The sequence below is a fragment of the Oryza sativa genome, chromosome 11, assembly GCF_034140825.1.
Source record: "Oryza sativa Japonica Group chromosome 11, ASM3414082v1".
Lineage (NCBI taxonomy): Eukaryota > Viridiplantae > Streptophyta > Magnoliopsida > Poales > Poaceae > Oryza > Oryza sativa.
In genome coordinates, this window is record NC_089045.1 from 19,587,919 (window position 1) to 19,611,274 (window position 23,356).

Genomic DNA, 23,356 nt, shown 5'->3' on the forward strand with positions numbered 1-23,356 from the left:
AATTTTCTCTGGTTCGTTGCTGTAAATTAGATTCAAACCACTTTTGCCAATCAGGTTTTTGTTGTTCATTATTTGGCAAAAAGTTTTTGCTCAAAAAGTTTGACAGAAAGAAAAAGAATTGCCATGCAATGCAGGTGCGTCTCTTCTGATTGTGATGTTCAACGAGTTACAGTGAGTTGAATTACTGCTAATTTTGTTTGGAAGGCAAGAATTATTTTACAAGATCTTCTATAATGTACATGTAAAAATCATAGAATTTTTTTCTTCTTCAAAATATTTTTTTCACTCAATTTTACATGAATATACCGTTTACACGATTCTATCTGAATTACACGATTTTACATGAGTATAGCCATGCCATTCGGTGGCGGCAAGGTGCTCATCGCGAATTCAACAGGCAATATAGCAATATGAATGTATTCTTGCAAAATTGTGTGAAAAAATATATATTGAATAAAAATCTGATAAATAAAGTTCTTCAAGAACAAAAACTTCCGAAATTTTTCTAGTGCTTAAATTTATTTACTTGCCAATTGGGATCTTGGAGAAGGGAGTTGGTGAAGGGATTGGTCATTGGTGTTTAACTTTTACTCCCAATCTCTTCTCTTTTTTTTTAAATTTTTAAAACACAATACAAATACAGACGCTAACAACGCAGTTACACCCACCCCCTATGAACGAACACACACCCTATCTCTATTAGAGTACGGATGTAGATAAATCTAATTCGAAGTGATGATGTACGGTAAGATTTAGGCAAAATTTGCTACAGGACACGCAAAAAACGCGTAATTAGCTGAGGGACACCGAGAAAACGTGAAACTGCCCGAGGACACTGCAAAAATTGTGTAATTGGGCATATGACACTGGTCGCATTATTTTATTATTTCCAGGTCAAAAGAGGTGAGATACTTTTCTAAATGCACGGATTGCCCCTTCTCTTTCCTTCTTTCCCTTTCCCGTTGACTTTACCGGGAACGCGTGATGCGGCGAGGTCGGCGCGATGTGGGCGGTAAAGGGGGGAAGCACCGGCGTGCGGTGGCTAGGCGCATCCCTTTCCCCTCTTCCTCTCTCTCTTCTCTCTCTCTCACGGGGCACGCAAGGGCGGAAGGTGGGCGGCGGCGGGCACAGCTAGGTGCCATGTGGCGGCGCGCGCGGCTGGGTGCCGAGTGTCTGGCGGTGACGCCGTGCCCGTCCACCTCCCCGTCGATTGGTTGGTTCTTAATGGCTTCCTCAAGCGGGAGAGGGGGGAGCACGGTGTCGGCAGCGGCGGGGGGAGGGGGCGTCGTCAGCGGTGGTTGGTGCGGCAGTTGCGGATGCGGAAGCAGCGCCACCTCGATGGCCTCACCGCACAGGTGGCGCACCTCCGCCGCGACAACGCGCACGTCGCCATCGTGCTTGGCCTCACCACCCAGGGCCTCCTCGCTGTCGACGCCGAGAATGCCGTCCTCCGCACCTAGGCCGCCGAGCTCGCCACGCGCCTCGCCTCGCCACTGAAGAAGAAAATATACTTGCCATTGGGGGCAATCTTGTCATTTTGAAAAAAATACTCGCCACTTTCAGCTAGAAAATAATAAAATAATGCGTTCGGTGTCATACGGCAAATTTCACATATTTTGCAGTGTCCTCGGGCAGTTTCACATTTTCACGATGTCCCTCAGCTAATTACGTGTTTTTTGCGTGTCCTGTAGCAAATTTTGCCTAAGATTTATCTCGTTGTACTAAAAAAAAGGGAATTGCCTTCCAAGCATGGAGTTTGCTCAAAGTGCCCCTCCCAACTCCAAAAAAAACTCTTATATATCCACCGATCAAACAATAGACATAAGGGTATCCACAATGTGGTGTAAAAGTAGTCCATAAGCAATAAAATATTTCATTCAACCACCTATTACCATTGTGCAACTAGTTCATATAGAAAAAAATAACAAAAGGTATCCATATACATATGGACTACCCATATGGAATAAATTATATTATCTATCTCTACTCTTCTCTCTTCTCCTAATGATACCTTGTATCCATATACATTGTGGAGATTACCATAGGTAAAAACTATTTATGTGGGTCCCATTCATATGGATCATTTTGCCATATACATTAGTGATGCCCTAACAATCTCCACACTCCAAACTCTCATTCCCTCTATTATATTCCCCTAACCAAACAAGCTGTTAATTAGTGACGCAAACCATCAACCATAGGGCCTGGCCCATCAGCCCATATAGCCCATCATCACCTCAGGGCCGAAACTACCTGCTGGGCCGTTCATCCAAGGCCCAAGGCCCAAGGCCCAAAGCCCAAATCGCAGCCGAACAGAAAAAAAAACAAATAAAAAGAGAAAAAGAAATAGAATGAAGTGAAAGCCATCATCTACTAGCAGCAGCGAAAGCCAAGAACGCCAAAAACCCTCGCTTTGCTGCTGCTCCTCCCCCTTCTCCTTCGGCTGCTGATCGGATTCGCGGCGTCCCAGGCTAGGGATCCGGGCGGTGGCGGCGATGGGCGGCGGCGGCGGCGCGGAGGAGGAGCTGACGGCGCAGGAGACGGCGCTCTACGACCGCCAGATCCGCGTCTGGGGCGTTGACGCCCAGAAGAGGTATCCCCGGCTCCGCCTCTCTCTCTCTCTCTCTCTCTCTCTCTCTCTCTCTCTCTCTCTCTCTTCCCCTAAAAGTCCCGGGTTTTCTTTCGCTCTTCGCTTATGTGGAGGAAATTTTGTTGAGTTGATGCTTCTTCTTTTTCTTCTCTTTTAATCGCAGGTTGTTTCTTGCAGAAAAGGAAGAAAAGAAAATCATTCTTTTGGGGGATTTCATGGTTTATGTTAGAACGAATGGCTGTTGTTTGTTTCTTTAAAAGAAAAACTTGAGCCCGAAGTGTTTGTATTTTTGAAGTGAAGACAGAGATATCCGCTGTTTTCGTATCTTGTGTCTGCTATTGAATTTTCCTAAATCTTTTTTTTTGAGCTTGTTTGGTGCTTTCCTTGAATTTCTCGTAACTTTCACCCCCAAATTATTCTTCCATTCCATCGTATTTGTTAGCTTCGGAACCAAAACTTTTGATGTCTTTCATCTGTTTTTGACTACTGAATCTGTGCTGCTTGGAACAGGCTAAGTAAAGCTCATGTGCTCGTGTGCGGCATGAATGGTACTACTACTGAGGTAGGTATTTTAAGATTTTCCTCTCCAATTGTTGCGTTTTGTTTGTAGTTTACACCGCGTGGGCATTCAAAGCATTGAAACGAAGTTGCATTGAGTTATGGAGTAATAGGGGTTAGTTTCATGGGCCAAATTGCCCATGTTTACCTGTTGCTTTTAGTTCGTTATTATAACTCATTAGTTTTCTGGGCATTTGATTATTGCTCTGTTGTTCTTGTAGACTTTCTAGTGCTATGGATGCATTGCCTGCGAGATAAAATCTCAATGTTCTTATTTACTTTTTAGGCTGGCTTTTTCTCTTTTGTAGGACCCCTGTTGTACCATCTGTTAAAGTTAATTGCTTTTAGTTCTCAACGTTTAGGCTCAATTTTCTGTAGATAAATTCTTTCATTTATTTATGCTAGCTTACGTTGTTCCAATATATGTCTATTTATCCTTTTCTTTTACAGTCATATCCCATGATTATCTGATCAATGCACTTCGCTTTGTTAAGAATATGATTGCTATTATACTATTTACTACTTCCTTCGTTTCATATTATAAGACTTTCTGGCATTGCCTACATTCATATATATGTTAATGAATCTAGACATATATGTGTGCCTAGATTCATTAACATCTATATGAATATGGGCAATGCTAGAAAGTCTTATAACCTGAAACGGAGGTAGTAGTTAAAGTATATGCCTTAGAAACTAGATTTCTGTAGTCATAGAGTATCATAAGCAGCTGCATCCTGACTCAATTGTATATTCATCTAGGTACTTAAGTACCTCAGTTCTTCTGGATATATTGATAAAGCTTAACTCATAATCGAAGGCAGCCTTATACACTAAATGCCATTTCTCTCTTACCCTGTAGTTCTGCAAGAATATTGTTCTAGCAGGAGTTGGCAGTTTATCCTTGATGGATGATCATTTAGTCACAGAGGATGATCTCAATGCAAATTTCTTAATTCCTCATGATGAGAGCATATATGGTGGTAGATCACGAGCTGAGGTTTGCTGTGAGTCCCTGAAAGATTTCAATCCAATGGTCCGAGTTGCAGTCGAAAAGGGTGAGCCTAGTCTGGTTTTCTTCATTGGTTTGGGTGTCAGAATTAGAAGTACATAAAGTAGGATGCCTTCTTGCATTCTTGAATTGCTCTCGTCCTAATGGTTAATCTTTGAATAAAATGTTAAAGAAGAGATTCTATTTCAATTTGTAATCTTACACTTTTAGCTGCACTTTAACAAGGAAAGTTCTTGTAAGAAATCATTTAATTTTAGTAACAGGCACATGTTACTATAGTGTATCATTGTACCAAGAAATCAGCATATATGTTACTGAGAGAATTCTGATATATCTGTGGCCATAACAATGACTAATTCTTTGGATCTTCACAGCATATTCTAAAAACAAATTTCTTACTGTTTCTGCTATTTCCTTTAGGTGATCCATCATTAATTGATGGAGAATTCCTTGACAAGTTTGACATAATTGTAGTTAGCTGTGCGCCTATTAAAACAAAGGTGTGTATTCTTCTCCCGTTTAGTTCTTCATCCTATTGCAAGTTCCAAGTCACTCAGTGTCTTTTAAACTAAAATTCTGCAACAAATTTCTCTTTATTGCGCTCAGTTCTCACAACATTTCTGCATGTGTTGTACTGCTTTAGTTGTTAATTAACGACAACTGCCGGAAGAGAAGCAAGCATATTGCATTCTACGCCATTGAGTGCAAGGATTCCTGTGGTGAAATATTTGTTGATTTGCAGAACCATAGCTATGTTCAGGTATGGGCATATATGACATGCTATATGTTCTGTTGATTTTTCAGTTTAATTTTTTTCCAGCAGTCCACATATATATCTGTAAGCACTAAGCATCGCGCAGATGTCTTAAATTGGTTTATTTTCTCCATAATGTTTCTCATATACTGCTTCCAATATTCCTTCCTGTGTACATGCATGTGGTTTGTGTACTTGTTAGTACTTTTCTTCATGTACTCTAGAGGCACTCATTTTTTTTCTATGATATGTTTGAACTCAAAATTGATGTCATTATGTCAGACTGTTCATGTTAACATATTAAATCTGATGTACTTAGCCTGATGAAGGTGCCATTAAGGATGAGAATTGCAAAGGAGCACGTACTTTTTTTTGGTAATAAAATGTAGTGTACTAATCTGCTCTCACTGACTGGTTTTCAACCAAGTTATTGTATCTGTTCCTTTTCTGCATCATTGAAATGGTGATACAAAGAAAGGTTACTTAGTTTTGGTGCTTAAAATATGGTAATGTGACACTTTCTAGCATATTAAGTTTTGTAATTTGTACCAAGGATTCATCTTGCAATGCTAGTTTTGGTTCAATCGCTATGAATATATAAGCACTTATGCTTTGGAAATCATGATCACTAGAATGTTTCAGGAATTATTTTCTTTGTTCAGTAGTTTGGGCCCTGGATACTTTTTTGAAGGGGTATGTGTTTTTTTTTTTCTCAGAAGGTTGGAGGTGAACCCAAACCAAAGGAGTTGGCATATCCAAGTCTCCAGGTAAATGACTTGTTAAGCTGATCTTTTTTTTATATGTTTGAGAGGAAGCTGATCCAACTTGAGATAACATCTTTCATTTAATATTACATGTTTTGTATTGCCCCTGTAGTTTGTTCTCTCTTGGCTGCCATAAATGTAGCTGTGGAATATTTATGATGCACCTTATACAAGCTACATGGTATATATACATGAAAACCATTTAACCTGAAAAAATAAACAATTTGAATAGTGTCTTCATGTTTTAATAATAGTAAACTTATGTTTTCCTCTGAAAAAAATGATTTTCTGTAAGACAAAAAAATAAATAGACAAAATGCTTACTCTGCTGTTTTTTTGTTTTGACTATCAGAATGCCAGAGTGCTTATTTATTCGAATAAATGTGTATCATATATTATATTTTTACAATACTAAGAACAGTCATCTTCAATCTAAAACAAAGTAAAACCATATCAGCCGGCAATCTACATGTATACATGTGCCAATTTGCAGTTAATCAAATCCTAAAAAGGACATACTTATTTACATAGATATTGACGGAGATCAGTGTAGCATACCAACACCATCTCCTTACTCCTTTTAAGGAGTAGGTAAACTAAGTATGATTGACAATCTGGATAAGACTTGAATACGTAGATACATCTACAGAAGATTGATGTAGAGCACAGCAACACTATTACCAAATCCTCTTTTCACGGCATAGAAAAATACACTTATTTATGCTCATGTAGCCCAGCCTTACTATTGGAGGTCTTCATTTCATGTGGTAATTAAATTGGTTCCACAGAAATCCCCTTTCTGGGTTATAGGTGTTTTTGGAATAATTTTGTAAGAGTTCAAATCTACACTAGACAATGTGCTGATGCTTTCTGGTTTGTTCATTTTGCATACATCCCTAGAAGAATGGAGTAGCGTAGCATGTTGACCTTGACTTTTTAGCTTTCTTTATGTGTATCATCACTTAAATATGTGTTCAATTTGTTGCCATATGCCACCATATATCACCATTTTGGATGCTTCAGTTTGGAATGTTACAGTTTGTTTATCATTGGAAATGATCTTTTATACAGGAAGCTATCTCCGTACCCTGGAAGAATTTACCAAGAAAAACAACTAAACTGTACTTTGCCATGAGAGGTGAGGATGTCAGACTTTTGCAGCACTGTTGAAGATTCATTAGTGCAGTTTTATCTCCCCAAATACTCAAACAAATCAGCCAGCTTTCTAACTTGTTTTTCCCTGCCCCTGCGCATATGTCCTCTTGAAATGTCCTTTTGCAGTACTGGAGAATTATGAGTCATCTGAAGGCCGCAATGCTTGTGAGGCATCACTTTCTGATCGACCTGCAGTTTTGGCTCTGAGGAAGGACATGTGTGATAAAATGGTATATAAGTTTTTGTGTTCCTTAATTTCAATCATGTTCTTTAAGATTTTTTTCATGGTGTGGTAAATAAACTGCAGTCTTTAAGTGAGTCTCAAATTCCTACTGCTCTCCTGGAACGGCTTTTAGCAGCTGGAAAGAAGCAACATCCTCCTGTATGTGCAATCCTTGGCGGCATTCTTGGTCAGGTAGGTACCAATGTTCCATTACTTGAATGTGAAAATTGAGTATATGTGGTTGAACTAGATGGCAATTAAGGATTTACCCTCTAGTAGATGGTAATTGAAGTAAACTACTAACTTCACAATAACCATTTCCCCCAAAAGAAAAAAATAAACTCCTCAACAAATACTATGCATCCACATTTTACTCCTGCAGTAATTCACTTAAACCACATTACTTGGGTCCATGAACTTAGGAACTACATATTAAGGTCCTTAGTGGGTCTTTTCGGACATATTGAAAGACAACTTAATTTATAATCATGAATGATGGCCCCTGGCTGAGGGTGCCTTGCTTGTCCTGGTTGTGGGTCTCACAGCCTCCAGGCCCAATTCCCATGACAGACACTTTGCCCAGACATGTGCTGAAGTTTGACTATCCTTTTGCTACGTAAGATCGATGTAAAGCTAGCAGAAGTGCTGTGTCCTCTAATTATCAGTTATGATTCCCTAGCTCAGCCATACAATTTTGGGAGCATGAATGTGTAGTTCTCAGTCCAGGGGCCCAAGATGCATACTTGGATATTGTGTTGCCACAATTAGATGATAGTTACACATGGAATTGGATCGGTACTCTCACTGGACACCTTCAAAGATGTAAATATTTTATCTACAGCCTTTTGGTGGAATACGGATTTTGTATTGATGGTTCAAGGAATTATACACAATGAAAGAACTAGCACAAGAAAGATTTGAACATTCTGTAGCAATGTAAAATTTTCTGAATTATTTAGCAACCTCAACTCAGTGATGTCTGAAAGGAGTCCAAAAGTAGTAATATTCCTTTTTTTGCCAAGAAAAGTATTCTGTACTTTGTCAAATGTTAATCTTCAAAAGCAGCAGGAACTTAATTTTGTTCTGTTCCAAACAGGAATTTCATCTGTGTTTATGCACAGTTCTCATTGTTTTGCACTCTGTTTTTGCCTAACAGGAGGTGATTAAGTCAATATCTGGTAAGGGTGATCCGATCAAGAATTTCTTCTATTACGACGCCGCTGATGGTAAAGGGATCGCTGAAGACATTCCTCCCCTTTCTTCAGACTGAACCAGTTAACTGCTCGACTCCCATTCAGCCTGGCTTCACTAATCCCTGTACCCATTAATTAGCTTCAAATTAGATTAGCAGTCAATTTAAGTCTGAGAGATACTTAGAACTCTACTATTTGTTATTTAAGTTGTGCCAGCTTAGAAATGGTATCAGATAGAAATTTTACATTTTGTGCCAACAATTTCAAAGCTGAAACCAGGAAAGGTTTTGTGCTGATTGAAAGATTAAATGTGTTGCTCTGTATTCTCTTCCAATGATGTGCCTACAACTATGCCATGCCCGTGTACTAATCTACCCCTTTGTTCTAAAATATAATCATTTATGTGCGTTTTCCAATATCCAGATACATTTTAAAACGCCCAAAAATGATTATACTCTCTTTCTAAATATTTGATGTCATTGACTTTTTTAAATATGTTTGACCGTTCGCCTTATTAAAAAAATTTAAGTAATTATTAATTCTTTTCCTATTATTTGATTCATTGTTAAATATACTTATATGTATACATATAGTTTTATATATTTCACAAAAGTTTTTGAATAAGATGAACGGTCAGACATGTGCTAAAAAGTTAACGGTGTCAAATATTTAGAAACAGAGGGAGTATTTTGGAATGAAGGTAGTATAATTTTATTGGAGTTGGCTTGGTTGGTTATAATATAATACGGTAACACCATATCTTTGCTATAATTAGATGCGCTCCTTTCAGAACTATTCACCGAAACTTGCTGTGATTTGATTATAGAGGAAAGCTCAAGACAACCTGTTGGAACTTACAAATATGATCCAAATGCTGGTTAATTTACTGTTACCATGGGGTAGCCTTTAGCCTTAAAGCTGGGCAGCTGGCAGTGTTGCATGATTGTGATACCACTGAATGAGATTTGGGCAGTATACTTAAGGCATATCAAATCTAGTTTCTGAAAATTGCCATCCCAACCACCTGTCTGTAGCCACTTCAGAACAAAGTCCAGTTCATTCCTGGCTTTCTTTGTGATGAACTTCACTTCACTTGGTAGGGTATTAGTCTATTTTGCTATGGATCCAGTCCTGTCTGTCCTTATGGTTGCTGAGAAGGAAGGCCAAGAAAAAATATTGAGGATCTAGAGCTGCATGTATGGTCGTGTTCAACAGCAGAATGGTTCCTGAATTGGACAGGGAAGAAAGGCACCTGCCACCTGAATTTGTGATCCTGATAGTTGAGCTTAGCCATGAGGGGTGTATGCAAAACATGTCTAATTTTTCTCTCATTATTACAATAGCCTCAAAAACCAAAAGCACAAAAGAATAATGCATTTCTACTTAACTTTCTTCAATGTTGTATATTGTTTTTCTTCCCTCTCATTATTAAAATATCCTCACGAACCAAAAGCACAAAAGAGAAATGCGGTTCTACTTTCTCTCATTGTTACTTTCTTCAGAGTTGTGTATTTGGTTGCTTTCATTGAACCATATCCTCTTTTTATGCAAAGATCATGGCTGTAGGATCAAGGGAGTACTTGTTAGTACCTATATATTCTACATGATGTTTTCTTAATTCTTTCCTTGGACATTCATCCAAGCTGTCACACAAAAGAGGCTCACCCAACAAACCTAAGTCTTGACAAGCAAATAACATGTTCATAGGGGACCATGCAGGCCACCCTTCTTTCAAATGAAAAGGGTTCCCAATGATGAGCCATGTATTTAGTATCTAGTACAATAATACAATTTGTAGAATACAATAAGTACAAACTAACAACCCCTCATTAGCTCCTAATCATAGTCTCTGGTGCACAACTCTCACCCTTCCCTTTAATTCTTTTGATAGCCCCCATGATTCACCAATTAAGTAGATTCCAAGCATTGTGCAATGATGCTACATAACAGAGGATCAGATAGACAGAGACATACATGTATAATGTAATTAAGTAAGCATTTTTTTTAACTCCCAAAAGGAATGTGCACATCTACTTGATCAATCATTTGATCAACAGAAAAGAAAAGAAAAAAAGAGCTTGTAAATGCATATGACCTACTCCACCAAGATGTGGAACCAAGTTAATAAATCTGGTACTACTTGTCATGTAGCAAAATGTACCAATGATGGGTGATGGTAGAACACACACATTGACACATATGCATAATGCACATTGAGTGTTTGCAAGCTAATGAGATCCAGCACATGCTGTGACACGTGTCCCAAATTAAGGCAAGGTCATTGCATATTTGCATTTATATACATAGAGCTGCGTAGTGAGCGTAGCTGGTCAGGTTACTTGGTCTACCCGAGTTCAAATCCTAAATTTGACACAGATACTCATATTTACGGTTAATTATTCTTTCAATGGTAGGTGATGTACCCGTCGACAGCAAGAGATCCGTGGTGACTTCGTTAATCTCAAGATATGTCGACTCAGTTTTCCCGAGGTGCTCATAGGAGTAGGGTGTATGTGTGTGGGATGAGTGCACGTGTTGTGAGCGAATGCGTTTGTAGTTTGTTTCTTTAGAAAAAAGATATACATAGAGCTACTCCATTTAGGCAGGCATTACAAAATGGGAGAAAAAGCTGGAAAAAGGAAGGAATATACACTTGGAAAAAGAATAAACAATGTTTCTGTGTGCTTGCTTGCTAGCTAGGAGTATAGCTCATGATAAGGTGTATGCATTGCCTGTATTTTTATGTGGAAAAAGTGGGCAAATTGATGATCAAGTAGGCAAGCGCGTGGGCTCCAGGATCAAGGATGGGCCACGCATCACCCGATCACCGCCATGATCAGGAAAAAAAAAAGAGAAAAGTTTTTAAATTAAATCATATTATTTCATTGCTTTTTTTTTTTTTACTTTTCAAGTGTGCAGATTGGACTTCTCTTTTCAGATGGTTCTTTGTGCCCAAAACCCCGAAGTCATAAACCGGCCATGCATTACTCTGATTTTTTTTACAAACAAAATATTGGCTATATTTGAATAACAATGAATTAGGAATGCTTAGAACTTGCCAAAAACAAATGAACTGCTTCTAATTGAATTCCCAAACCATATTCTCAAAGGGGGAGACCTTTTCAAACTGTGCGGCGGGCGTACGCTCAATTCAATTCAAACTGTGCATGGATCTCGAGAAATTTGACTTGCAACTCGACATACGAATACGCGTTTCAACTCGTCAAACAACACAAATAATTGAGCTCGGACACACTATCCCGTTTGCTCGAGAGCTGCTAGCTTCAATTCGTACGTCGTATTTGCAGTGATCTTGTGCTCGTTTTTTTCGTCTCTCTTGTCAGAGGAGCACATGACATATACTCTTCTTTACTTTGACGAATGCTCAATTATATATATCAGCAGCCTGGCGTTTTAGAAATATCTCCGGACCAGTGTTCTGACTCCATCTGACTGACGAATTCAGTTCAACAGATACGCATGTTAATTTTTTTTATTCGAACTAAAATAGGTCCTCAATAAGTAGGGGGAATAATTTGGATCTGATCTTATTTGGCACGAATATATGATGTTAAATTTACAGAACAGGAATTAATGGTCAAAATATTTATATGGTGCAATGCAATGGCAATTTTATTACACCTTTACAAGACTCGAGTAGTGCTGGTGAGCGGTGAATCTATCAACACCCACCAATTGAAATTTTGAGCATTAATAAATTAAGTTGGTGAGAATCTGTCACCACATACTCCCACCGTCAGCTGACATGTAGGGCTACTAAGGCTGCGTTCGGGAGGAGGAGGGCACACAAAACAAAATACATATTATTACATAATTAATTAAGTATTAACTAATTTTTTTGAAAAATAGATTAATATAATTATTTAAAATAACTTTCATATAGAATTTTTTTTAAAAAAACACACCGTTTAGCAGTTTGAAAAAGCGTGCGCGTGGAAAACGAGAGAGTTGAGTTGAGAAAACTAGGAAAGAAAGCAGCCTAAACACTGATGCATTTTGGACTAAAAATTATCAAGGCTATGAGAGAGGGAAAACGTATACTTGTTACAATACATGGGTATTTAGCATTTACAAATATATACAAACAAGAACTGAAAAATCAAAATTTACACTACACAAACAAAAACAGGGAGTGCTCGCAGGAAATTAACTTTGATGTTTAAGATAAAATTTTAAAAGTTTATTATAAACAAGGGGACATATCCGGTGAAAACCATCAAATAAGTGAAAATCCATGAAAACCAGACCTAAAAGTTTTGTAAATTCATAAAAAAATTTACCTAAGATAGGTATAGATATGAAATATATTCTCACTAAATTTCAAGTTCAAACTCAACTTTATTATGGAGTGACAAAAAAGAAAATTTTTGAATGAATAATAACATAACACTATTCACCTAAAATTTGTCTTTTTTTTATCTCTCAATTGAAGTTGAGTTTTGGTATGAATGTATTTCAGGTCTATACCTATCTCTAGTCATTTTTATGAATTTTAGATATGGTTTTAGATATGGTTTTCACGGCTTTTTCACTTATTTGATGTTTTTCATTAGATATTTCCCCTTTAAACAAACATTAAATATTTATGAATTGTGTACATGATACCAGCTGATCCAGCCCGAGGTTTAATTGGCCAATCCTGACGATTCTTCCACTTGGACCGTGCGCCCCTATTACGAGTACTGATCCTCTCCACACGGTAAGAATTAAGATAGGAAAATGACACTGGCGTTTTGCACCGACCAGTGTACGGAGGGCAAAAATGGGACACTTCACCAAAACCACGTACTACCATATAGGCAAACAACTGATCTGATCTATCTTAATTCGTTGACCTTAATTTTCATTTCCAAATCAAACTAAATGCTTAAAACAGGACACAATTAATGAAAAGATATGTTGGAGTTTAATTTACTTAATCTCGGTCTTAGTCTGACCATGATCATCCCTGCTAAATGTGGAATTAATCTAACTGATCTAAAGATGAAGCCGTTGAAACCTATTCGTCTATTAATTTCCTTTGCTTGCGGTTCTTTCGTTATTCTTTCTTCTTGTTCTTATGATCCAGTCGTGTCGTAGGAAAAGTAGGGGCGTCGACTTAATCATGAATCGGTGGTCAATACTTTCTGAGTGTGTCTAGTTCATGCTAAAATTAAAATTTGATTAAAATTGAAACGATGTGACAGAAAAGTTAAAAGTTTACGTGTGTATAAAAATTTTAATGCGATGCAAAAGTTAAAAGTTTGAAAAAAAAATTTAGAACTAAACTCGACCTCTATCGATGTAGCGAAATTCTTTCTAGATGTCAGAAACTAGTCAGAGACACTGTACGAACACCTTCCTGGTACGTCAAGTTGATCGGGCGACTTATAATAGGATTTTAAAATTGTGACTTCAATTCATGTATTATCCCTTTTATCTCTCCTCTTTCTTTGACAAAGATAATATAATGGCGGAGGAACTTTGTTATATACCGACCGCACAAAACATAATTTATCTTTAACTTTTTTTTTCTTGATCAGGAAGGAAACGGTGGCTTATCTCCTCCCTAATCGTATCAACAGTGAACCGATAAAATCAACCAACATGATAATGCCATTTCACCTCAACCATTAATTAGCACAGGTATGATTATATTAACAAAATCACCAGATTTTGATCGTGCTAGCTTATCTCGATGAATTAATCGATGATCGACTAGATGCACCCCATCAAATCAGTCACAATACACACAATCATGGCAGGCCCATGCAAATTCATGGGCAACCCATGCCAAGATCCCAACCGGCCGGCAACCGGCCAATCATGCACACGCCGGCCGGCGAACAATTCAAATCTGACGGCCGCCGGGGTAATCGTCGGCGGCGGCGGCTGGCCGGCCATCCGCCGCTCGCAATTATGGATTGGATCGGATCACCAACAAACAAGCTAAAAAGACGTAGTAGCTAGTACGAACCATCCATATATATGCATGCATGGTAGCATTAGTTGTGTGTGTTTGTGTGTTCTACTAGCTAGCTAGGGCCGGCTCACATGGCTCTCAATATATCTATGCGTATTTGTATCTACCTATCTCTTAGCTAGGAGCTCTCCAGTTTCTTAATTATTAATGTTTTGGATAGATAGAATTGATGTTGAATAATTAGAATTTTAACTATCAATAACTTCTAAAATATTTAGCTTAAAGACACTAGAAACACGAGTCTTTAAAAGTATGTGTATGAATAATTATTCTCATGTTTCATATTATAAGTCGTTTGACTTTTTTTAGTCAAACTTTCAAAGTTTGACCAAGTTTGCAGCAAGATATAATAATGTTTTCAATACAAAACAAACTCCCAGCCTCAACATTAGGCTTATCATCATATTTGCAAACGAAAAATAATTTATGAATACAATTTTTATATACATGTTCTTAATGATCTAAAAGCAAAGGCTAAAAAATAAACTACGATGAAAAAACTCCAAATTTAAGGTTGAAAATTTAAATTTTAGCTAATAGGTATAAGCATAAGTGAAAAGATGAGGCCTTTCGTATCAAAATATATCCAATGTTAAATTTAATGAAACTAATTTAGTATCGTAGATATTGCTAACTTTTGCTATAAACTTTGTCAAACCTAAAGAATTTTGACTAAGAAAAAAATCAAATGACTTATAATATGAAACGGTGGAAGTAATCTCTTTAAAAGTATGTTAATAACATTAAATATTTATCTTATATTAGAAGAATGCCCGTGCGTTGCAACAGGTGAACACTATTTTAATCTTATTATTGTTATATGGTTTAGTTAAGATGTAATTTACTATAGGAATTTGATTAGATATATTTTTTTAGAAAATTATGAGCTACAATTAGGAGTCCTTTCTATATTTAAAAAATGAACGAACTTAAAAATCTACTCAAATACGGATATGTATTTCCAAAAGCGAACGAAATTAAAACTAACTCATACATGGATGACGTACCAAAGTACCGACACAAACATCTTTAATTTTTATAATAGTAAAAAATATATGTAATGAAATTATAATCAAAGATATATTCTAGCAACCGTGTTGCTGTCTAAAATATCGAGAAATTATATATGTAATCGGAGGGAGTACTATCACATCATCAATGATCTCTATGTGTGTGTACTGTAGAGAACTAGACAGAGATGTGGATGCATGCATGATGGATGGATGGGTGGCTCTAGTTAAGCTCTAGCTAGGTACATTGTTGGTAGATGGCAGTGAGCCATCGATCGAGTGAGTGATGCGTCACATAGCTAGCTTCCTTTCGATCTGATGCATGTGTACGTGCTCTCCAGCGATGGAGATCGATGGAGCTATATGTGCTTAATTTGGAGCCTATTGGTTGTACCATGCATGCATGCAGATGCTGGCAGTATATAGTCTTCAGGGATGCAGGTCCTCTGCAGTACTGCACAGAGGATCTCAATTGAGTCTTTAGATACATGTTTGCCTGCGTGTACTGTGGTCTGTGGAGAGGATGTGTGAAGAAGCCTCCCATGCAATTGAGCTCGAAATTCTAGTGTTTCATCAACCATTTTGTAAAAAAGTACTACTCCCTCCGTTTTTTTATACAAGAATCCATTAACTTTTAAGATACATTTGACCATTCATTTTACTCAAAATATTTATGTAATTATTTTTTTATTGCGACTTGATTTATTGTCTAATGTATTTTTAAGTATGACTTAATTTTTTTTATATTCACACAAAAAGTTGAATAAGACAAATATTTAAACGTTTATCCAAAAGTCAACGACGTCATATATTTAAAAATGGATGTAGTAGTAGCTACTCTCTCCGTTCCATAATATTATAACCTAGGACTGGACGGGATGTTTCATATAGTACAATGAATCTCATTGCACTATGAAACGTCTCATCCAGTCATAGGTTTTAATATTATAGGACGGAGGGAGTAGCTACTTAGCTAGTTAGGTTTCAGAATGCATGTGATCTATATATACTCCCTCCGTTTCACAATGTAAGTCATTCTAACATTTCCCACATTCATATTGATGTTAATGAATCTAGACATATATATCTATCTAGATTCATTAATATCAATATGAATGTGGGAAATACTAGAATGACTTACATTGTAAAACGGAGGGAGTATCTATGAGAGAGACTCCTTGAGATCCTGGACTAGCTAGCTACATTATCATCGATCGATTTGGGTTGGAACATTATCCAGTTAATTAGATGGATCGTGTGCTTAAACTTTTTTTTCCCACAACCACCATGAAATTAAAGACGATCATCGTGGCAAGGGACAACAATGGCCAAAACCGGTGAACATATCTCTCCTTGGTTTTAGACCAAGTAAACTTCACAACAAGGTCTTGATTGATCCGCCAGCCTATATAGACAGATCAAACAGTACACGTTCGCTACATTAATTACCGGCCAAGATTGAAGATGAGTGTGCAACCGCCACAGCAAAACTACGTACAATTCATCACCATTGAGGGCATGCAAACAAGATTGTACAAGAGAGGAGAACAAGAAAATGATCAAAGAGGACTCGTGCATTTCTATCATCGACATGTCCGATGAGTACATGTGCACTAGTAATAATGTACTATCTTGGCAATATATTTAGGTCGTCTCTACCAAGCCAAAAACATAGGTGACCAACTAATCTTATTGGTTTTTAGTCCTATGATGATCATTGATTGCAAAGGAAGCGTAACTTAAAAGATTGTGACATGTCATAACGATCCATCAGAAGAACATTGTTTTTGGAAAGTTAGCGTGATACATTAATTGTGTTCTCATATGCAGGGGCGGATCAAGGAAAAAAAAATTGGGGGCTTTATTACACAGTTTCTTCAACCTCCAGCTATTTAGGGACCTTTAGTTTATCATTCATGGTGAAAAAATTGAAGGGGGTGCTCCAGGGGTATCCATGGGTCTTGTGGATGTAGGGGGGACTCGAGTCCCCCCTGCACCCACGTTGGATCCGCCCCTGCTCATAGGGACATTATGTTAATCATCTCCTATCAGGAGCGGAACGAGGAGAAACATATAAAATTTTCTAATTTTCTACAAAATTTTGACAGAATCTAATAGAAATAATTAACGGAGATAAGCCTAGAGCTCAAGCCTATCTCTACCCCTGTCTCTCTATGTAAAGGTTTGTATACATACGAGCACTACTATAGAAAACCCTTTTGGTGCCGGTTGCCAGCCCTACATAGGTGCCGGATTTGACAACCGGCACCTCGCAGGCGGCACTTATGAGTATTGTCAATGGTGCCGGTTCAAAAACCGGCACCTTTGAGTTGTATGGATCGCAAGAAAAAAAATACGGCTTGGCTCGTGTCGGAGCCGGGAACTAACAACTTGGATCCGACTATGATTAATGTATCAATCCCTGGATCAGTAAATATTGATACATACAATATATCTGGTTCTTCATTGCATATGTTAAAGTTTTACAATACTAAGGGTTTTACATTAATAGGTACTCACCTAACTAATTAATACACAGCGGAAGTTTCTATACATTCTAACTGGGAGGTATAACCTTTAGGGATTCTCTAAGTTATCGGGGTCATCGTAGTAATAGTCATAAGGGTCATCCTCTTGACCCAAATCTGAAAAAGAGGTTATAAGAGCAAGGATGAGTATTCACAATACTTAGCAAGTTATCATGGAAATATGTTATGCATTAACATATAGTAGGGTTCTTTGCAAAAAGCAGTAATAAACAATCTGAAAGAGTTATAGCAAAAATTTATAAAACATATAGACTTTAGATTTCTAACCAGGGTACCACATGAGTCCCGGTACTCAACTCCATGAGTACAGCTATTCGAATAGTTTCAAAGATATTCTACTCCAGCAGATGTACGCTTTACCCGCAATCCACGACTTGCTGATAATCATCGGTTTTAGTCATGGCCCAGTATTAAGTCATTAACAATTGTGGCACCTGTTCCATGAACTTATATCCTCATATGCTCTGAACGTATTGTTAACAGCAGCAAGAGGAGTTTTGGCGTTCCCGAGGTATTTAAGGGGAACTGATCGTATGACACCACGTCATCTCGATCAGGGTTTAGAAATATACCATATAATTTATACTCGAGTATCACAAACCATTTACCTATACATGGTAATGGTTAAAGTTGCCCTTCGCGGCTATTGTTGCCTCCTGCGCGAGGACTTAAAAATATGAACCACTATACAGAGGAGCCATATTGCTGATTAACATAATAACTAGGTCTGTCCCCATTCTAGAAACTGCGGCGTACTCGTTCGTTCGACATAAGTACCTGGTAAAACTTATATCGATTGAGATAGTACTAGCCACCCGGAAATCAACCAAATCTTACGTACTGTCCCAATCTAAGTATAAGGTATTTTAACCAAATTGTAAGCAAAGTAAGCAATACTAAATTATCTGGGTTTCTATGATTGATTTATGCATATAAAATAGAATATTGAATAGAAGGCTATAAATAAATAATTTGTAAAATATAGGCTTAAATGATCAAAAGGTTTATGGTAACTTGCCTTGCTCGATGTCCTGAGATTGATTGATATTATCTATTAAGTCAGAAGAATCCTCAAGACCTAGGGTTAGACATATATAAAATTCAAATTCAAAAGGAATTCAAATAAAATCCAAAAATATGAAAAATAGAGAAAATAAAATAAAATGCAAAAATAGCAAAAAGGGGATCAAAAGATAGAGAATGATTTTAGAAGAATATTGGTCCAAGTTTCACTGGAATTGGGTCTATATTTTAAAAGATATGGGCTTCTAAAGTTTGAAAATCAAATAAAAGTGAAATGTTACTGTGTGCGGGTCCCACCTGTCAGTCTCTCTCTCTCTCTCTCTCTCTCTCTCTCTCTCTCTCTCTCTCTCTCTTCTCTTCTTCTACCTCTAGCCGTTCCCCAAAAGCGGCCAGCGGTGCTAGGGTTGGCGATTACGGCGGTGATGGAGGGGAAAAGTGGTTGCGGCCAAAGAGGGGAGGGAGCTAGGGTTCTCTGGCTACGGCGAGCGGCGGCGGAGAGATTAATTTGATGTGTGGATGGGTTGGCGGCTAGGGCGGCGGTGGCACGGCTAGGCCGTGATGGTGATCAAGATGATATGAGTTAGACATGGCTAGGGGAGGGGTTCTAGAGCATCTATAGAGTGCCTAGATGGATTCCGATAGCTTGCCGACCTTTGGCAAGGCACGGAGAATAGTTGCCGACGAGCGCCTCCATTGGCGGCGGCCGTGCTCACGTCGGCAGCTCAGGGGGTGGCATGATAGTGCAAAAGGATTGTTAAAATGGAATCTATGTAGTATGTAGATGGTTGAAACGGAAGAACTCACCGAGATCGGTTGAAATGACAAATTGCGGCCGGAAAAACTTCTCGGCGGCGAAGAACAGAGCAGCGCGAGGGCGGCAGTGCTCGGCTTGATGTGGTGAGGTAAAACTTGATGTAGGGCTTTGGTTAGGACTTAGTATGCTAGAACATGGTAGGATATAGGTGCTCTAAGGGATATTTAGGGCGGAGGATGGATGGAGGGGTGTGGAGTCGATCGCGCACAAGGTGTTCGACCGATGGGCGAGAGTGGTTGAAGGAATGTTTGGGGAAGCATAGCTTCGGAGTTGTGGGGTTATGGTTGTTGATGATCGATGATGAACAAGCAAGGGATTGGGGTCCTATTTATAGGGTTAGAAGGAGTGGATGAGCTCGGGCACTGTCATCGCCATGGATGAGCTCAATCTTTGGATAGGGCTGGGGCGGCAGAGGTTGTGAGAGGGCGGCCAAGATCAATTTGAGTGGCAGGAGGCCACGTTTGAATACTTACCGTCGAAGGATTGGCTTGACCGTGTGCGAATTCGGCTGGCGACGTGTTGGCGCCAATCCAGGCGCGACGCGCGGCGGCGGCGAGGGTGAAAACGGCCGACTAGGGAGTGAATGGTTTGAATTGTGAGAGGGGATACCACCGTATATCTTCAATCCAACCGTGCGGCAAGAATTGGCGTGATTCACCCCGGGTAGAAGCGAAATTGCACTCGACGGCGGCTTTGGACGGGCGCGCATGGCGTCGAGCAGTGATTTCATGCGGCAGTCGTCGTCCCGGCTTTGTCGTCGTCAAGATTGGTGCGGCGACGACGGTCTGAGGGCGTCGGACAGGCGACAGCGCGCCAAGGCGGTCGGGCACGCGTGATCAATCCGGAGACCGACGCGCGACGGCTCGGCGCGTGGCAAAGTCGGACGCCAGGACGGTGCGCGCAAGGGGAGGAGAAGGCCAACTAAACCATGGTTTTTGAGTGGGATGTGGTCCCCTAGGATCAATTCTAGACTTTGCACAAGATTGGGTGGGGATTGGGCTAAGTTAGTTGGGCTAGGCATTCTGTCAAACACCTTGAAGGCAATGAACAGTGTTTTTCAGGAATTTTGAATATTTCACTAGGGTTTGAAGTGTAGCAAATCCTCACTAATATTAAGGTAGACTAAAGAAATAATTTATAATTTGAAATTTGAGAGAATTTGCTCAAATTTACTAAGGTTTGGAATAAAGGAAATAATTAGAGTAAGTTAGTAGGGTTCTAAAGAAGTAATACTTGAACCAATTTAAGAATCAAATAGATTTTTTTAAAAAACACACTAATTTAATCAAAAGCCAGCATGATGCAGTCAAATTTTAGTTTAAAATTTGAGGATGTTACAGCTCGGCTCAATTCGAGCCGATGCCTCCAAGCCAAAAAAAATAATCGAAAAATCTAAAAGAAAATGAGATAAGTTCTTGTTCATATAGATAATCACAAATCATACATTAACATCAAACAAATTTATTCACAATCAATCAAAGGAGAGGAAGGAGAGGCCACTGCTGCCGTTCTGCCAAGCCGCCGAGAGGCCCTACTGATGGTAGACAATCGCCGATGGCGAGATCAGCGAGAGAGAGGAGGGCGAGAGAGGATGGCGAGGGAGAGCGGGAAGTAGGGAGAAAACGACAACAAGAACAAGAACAAGAACAAGAACAAGAAAACACTCGTGGGGCACCGCCGCTACCTCCCCTCCCGTCAGATCTGGCGGAAGGGAGGGCGCCGCCCGCCACTATCACCTCTCTTCCTGCCGTCGCCCGCTGCCGCCACCTCCCGCCGACGCCACCGCCACCTCCCGCCGACGCCGCTGCCGCTGCCTCCCGCCGGATCTGGCGGAGGGGAGGGCGCCGCCCGCCGATGCCGCCTTTAGCTCCTCCCGCTGCTGCCGGTATCGCTGTCTCCCCTCCCGCTGGATCTGGCTGAGGGGAGTGTGCCGCCCGCCGATACTGCCTCTCCTCCCATCGCCGCCTGCTACCGCCGTCTCCTGCCGCTGCCGCCGCCACCTACTGCAACCACCGGGGAGGACGAGGCGAGAGAGGAGGCGGAGGAAAGAGGCGAAGAGACGAGTTCGAGAGAGAGATGAGAGATAAGAACGTGACTCTGTTGACTCTGGATGGTGGATGGATGGACAAGAATGGCTTCCCGTGTGGCTCAGCTCGGTATTACTGGGTGCCCTTTTTTTAAAAAAAAAACTGACACATATTCCTTTTACAACAAAGATGCTCGTTTTTTGGTGGGCCCCGCGCCAACTACTCTGATGGGATGGATACTACAAGGTACCGGATTTTCAATAAAACCCGACATCTTTCTCTGACACCAGTAATAGGTGTCGGTTCTTTTTAAAAACCGGCATCTATTGAGAATAAAGGTGACGGTTCTTTGGATTTCGGCGGGCTGACGGGCTCATGTACGGAGAAAGGCGCTATAGGTGCTGGTTTTACCTACTCTGGCACATATAATGCCAGCATCTATTTGATATTTTGTAGTAGTGGAGCGTGACTGAGGGCACCGTACCGAGAATGAAATATGGGTTTCACAATATATATTTCACCAAGAATGCATGAGGTGGAGCTAGGTAGATTAATGTACTAAAAGATATTCCACATTCATTAGTATCATGGAGAGACAAACTGGGGTACCTAGGCACATGTTGCACATATAGGCCAGGACCCAGGACCAACTTAGGTAACAATAGACCAGTTGGTAGCTCATCTAATACCATCAATTGTTGTCAAGTTTGTAGGGCATAAGTTTTGAGTAAACCATAGAAAGTTTAGAGTACAACTTTTTCTAGGTGCATATTAAGGAATATACTCGTGTATTCTCTATCCATTACATCCATGAGAGTTCCCCACAAAGGGTTGAAAACTTTTTAGTTTCTCTAATCTGCTCTCATGCTTTAGTTGAAACACCCCGTTTTCAAAGCTACAGTATATATATGTTTCTTTTGAAAGAAAGCGTTGTTGATTGGTTATACTGACCTTCACTAATAAAGTCGTGCATATCTAAAACCAGTTATGGTGAAATTGATAAGACATTCAGACAATTAAACGGATCCGTATGTTGTCAGTGTCCTATTGTTTCGACATAAAACTAAAATCCGTGCGTGCCTATGGGAATTTATGCCGATGAAAGAAACTAACAATAATTCACAAGCACTGCGATCTGTGGCATATTTATATATAGTTTCTACTGACAGTGCTATGTCAAATTTCTCATCAGCGATCTGTAATACTATCATCAAAAAAAAGGTTCAAAGAAGATATAACGTACAGGGTTCATAAATCTGAATCGTTTCTGAAAACCACTCCTGAGGTTTTTTGGTTTTCATGAAAGCCGTTGACTACGGTGAAATTCGACCAAAATTTGTTAAAATTTTAAATTTTAGTTTGATTTTTTTACTTGATATTGTTACAATCATTGTATAAGGATGTGTCACATCTCGTACTAGATTTGTTTTTATTTGGGATGGAGGAAGTCACATCTCATCCTAGGTTTGTTTTTTATAGAATGGAAAGAGTATATGGGTGTGTTTGATTGCCCGGTATGCACCTGGCTCGCACCTAGCCAGCAGATTAGATTTGTGCCTGTTTGGTTGTGTGCAACTATCTTAGAGCCAGACCCGATGGATGCAAAAAAAGACCCATGGAGCCAGGCTGAGAGGAAATGGTCGAATCAACCTTCGCAACTCAGCCTACCTCGTCTCATGCTGTGAGGCTGCACTCACAGGT

The 23,356-nt window shown here is 39.4% G+C and overlaps 1 protein-coding gene across 2 annotated transcripts; it reads left to right on the plus strand.

Moving 5' to 3' along the window:
• Positions 1-2,358: 2,358 nt before the first annotated feature.
• LOC4350554 (SUMO-activating enzyme subunit 1A) lies at positions 2,359-8,583 on the plus strand. 2 transcript variants are annotated; one of them, XM_066305343.1, is made up of 10 exons: positions 2,359-2,593; positions 2,754-3,152; positions 4,011-4,206; positions 4,581-4,660; positions 4,804-4,920; positions 5,631-5,681; positions 6,750-6,816; positions 6,960-7,063; positions 7,141-7,248; positions 8,213-8,583. In XM_066305343.1, exons 2-10 carry the CDS (start codon positions 3,132-3,134, stop codon positions 8,324-8,326), a joined length of 858 nt encoding a protein of 285 aa, XP_066161440.1. In that variant the 5' UTR covers positions 2,359-2,593; positions 2,754-3,131; the 3' UTR covers positions 8,327-8,583. The 2 variants fall into 2 exon arrangements, with proteins under 2 accessions (XP_066161440.1, XP_015618029.1); XM_015762543.3 differs by having other exon boundaries at positions 3,101-3,152.
• The last annotated feature ends 14,773 nt before the right edge of the window (positions 8,584-23,356 follow it).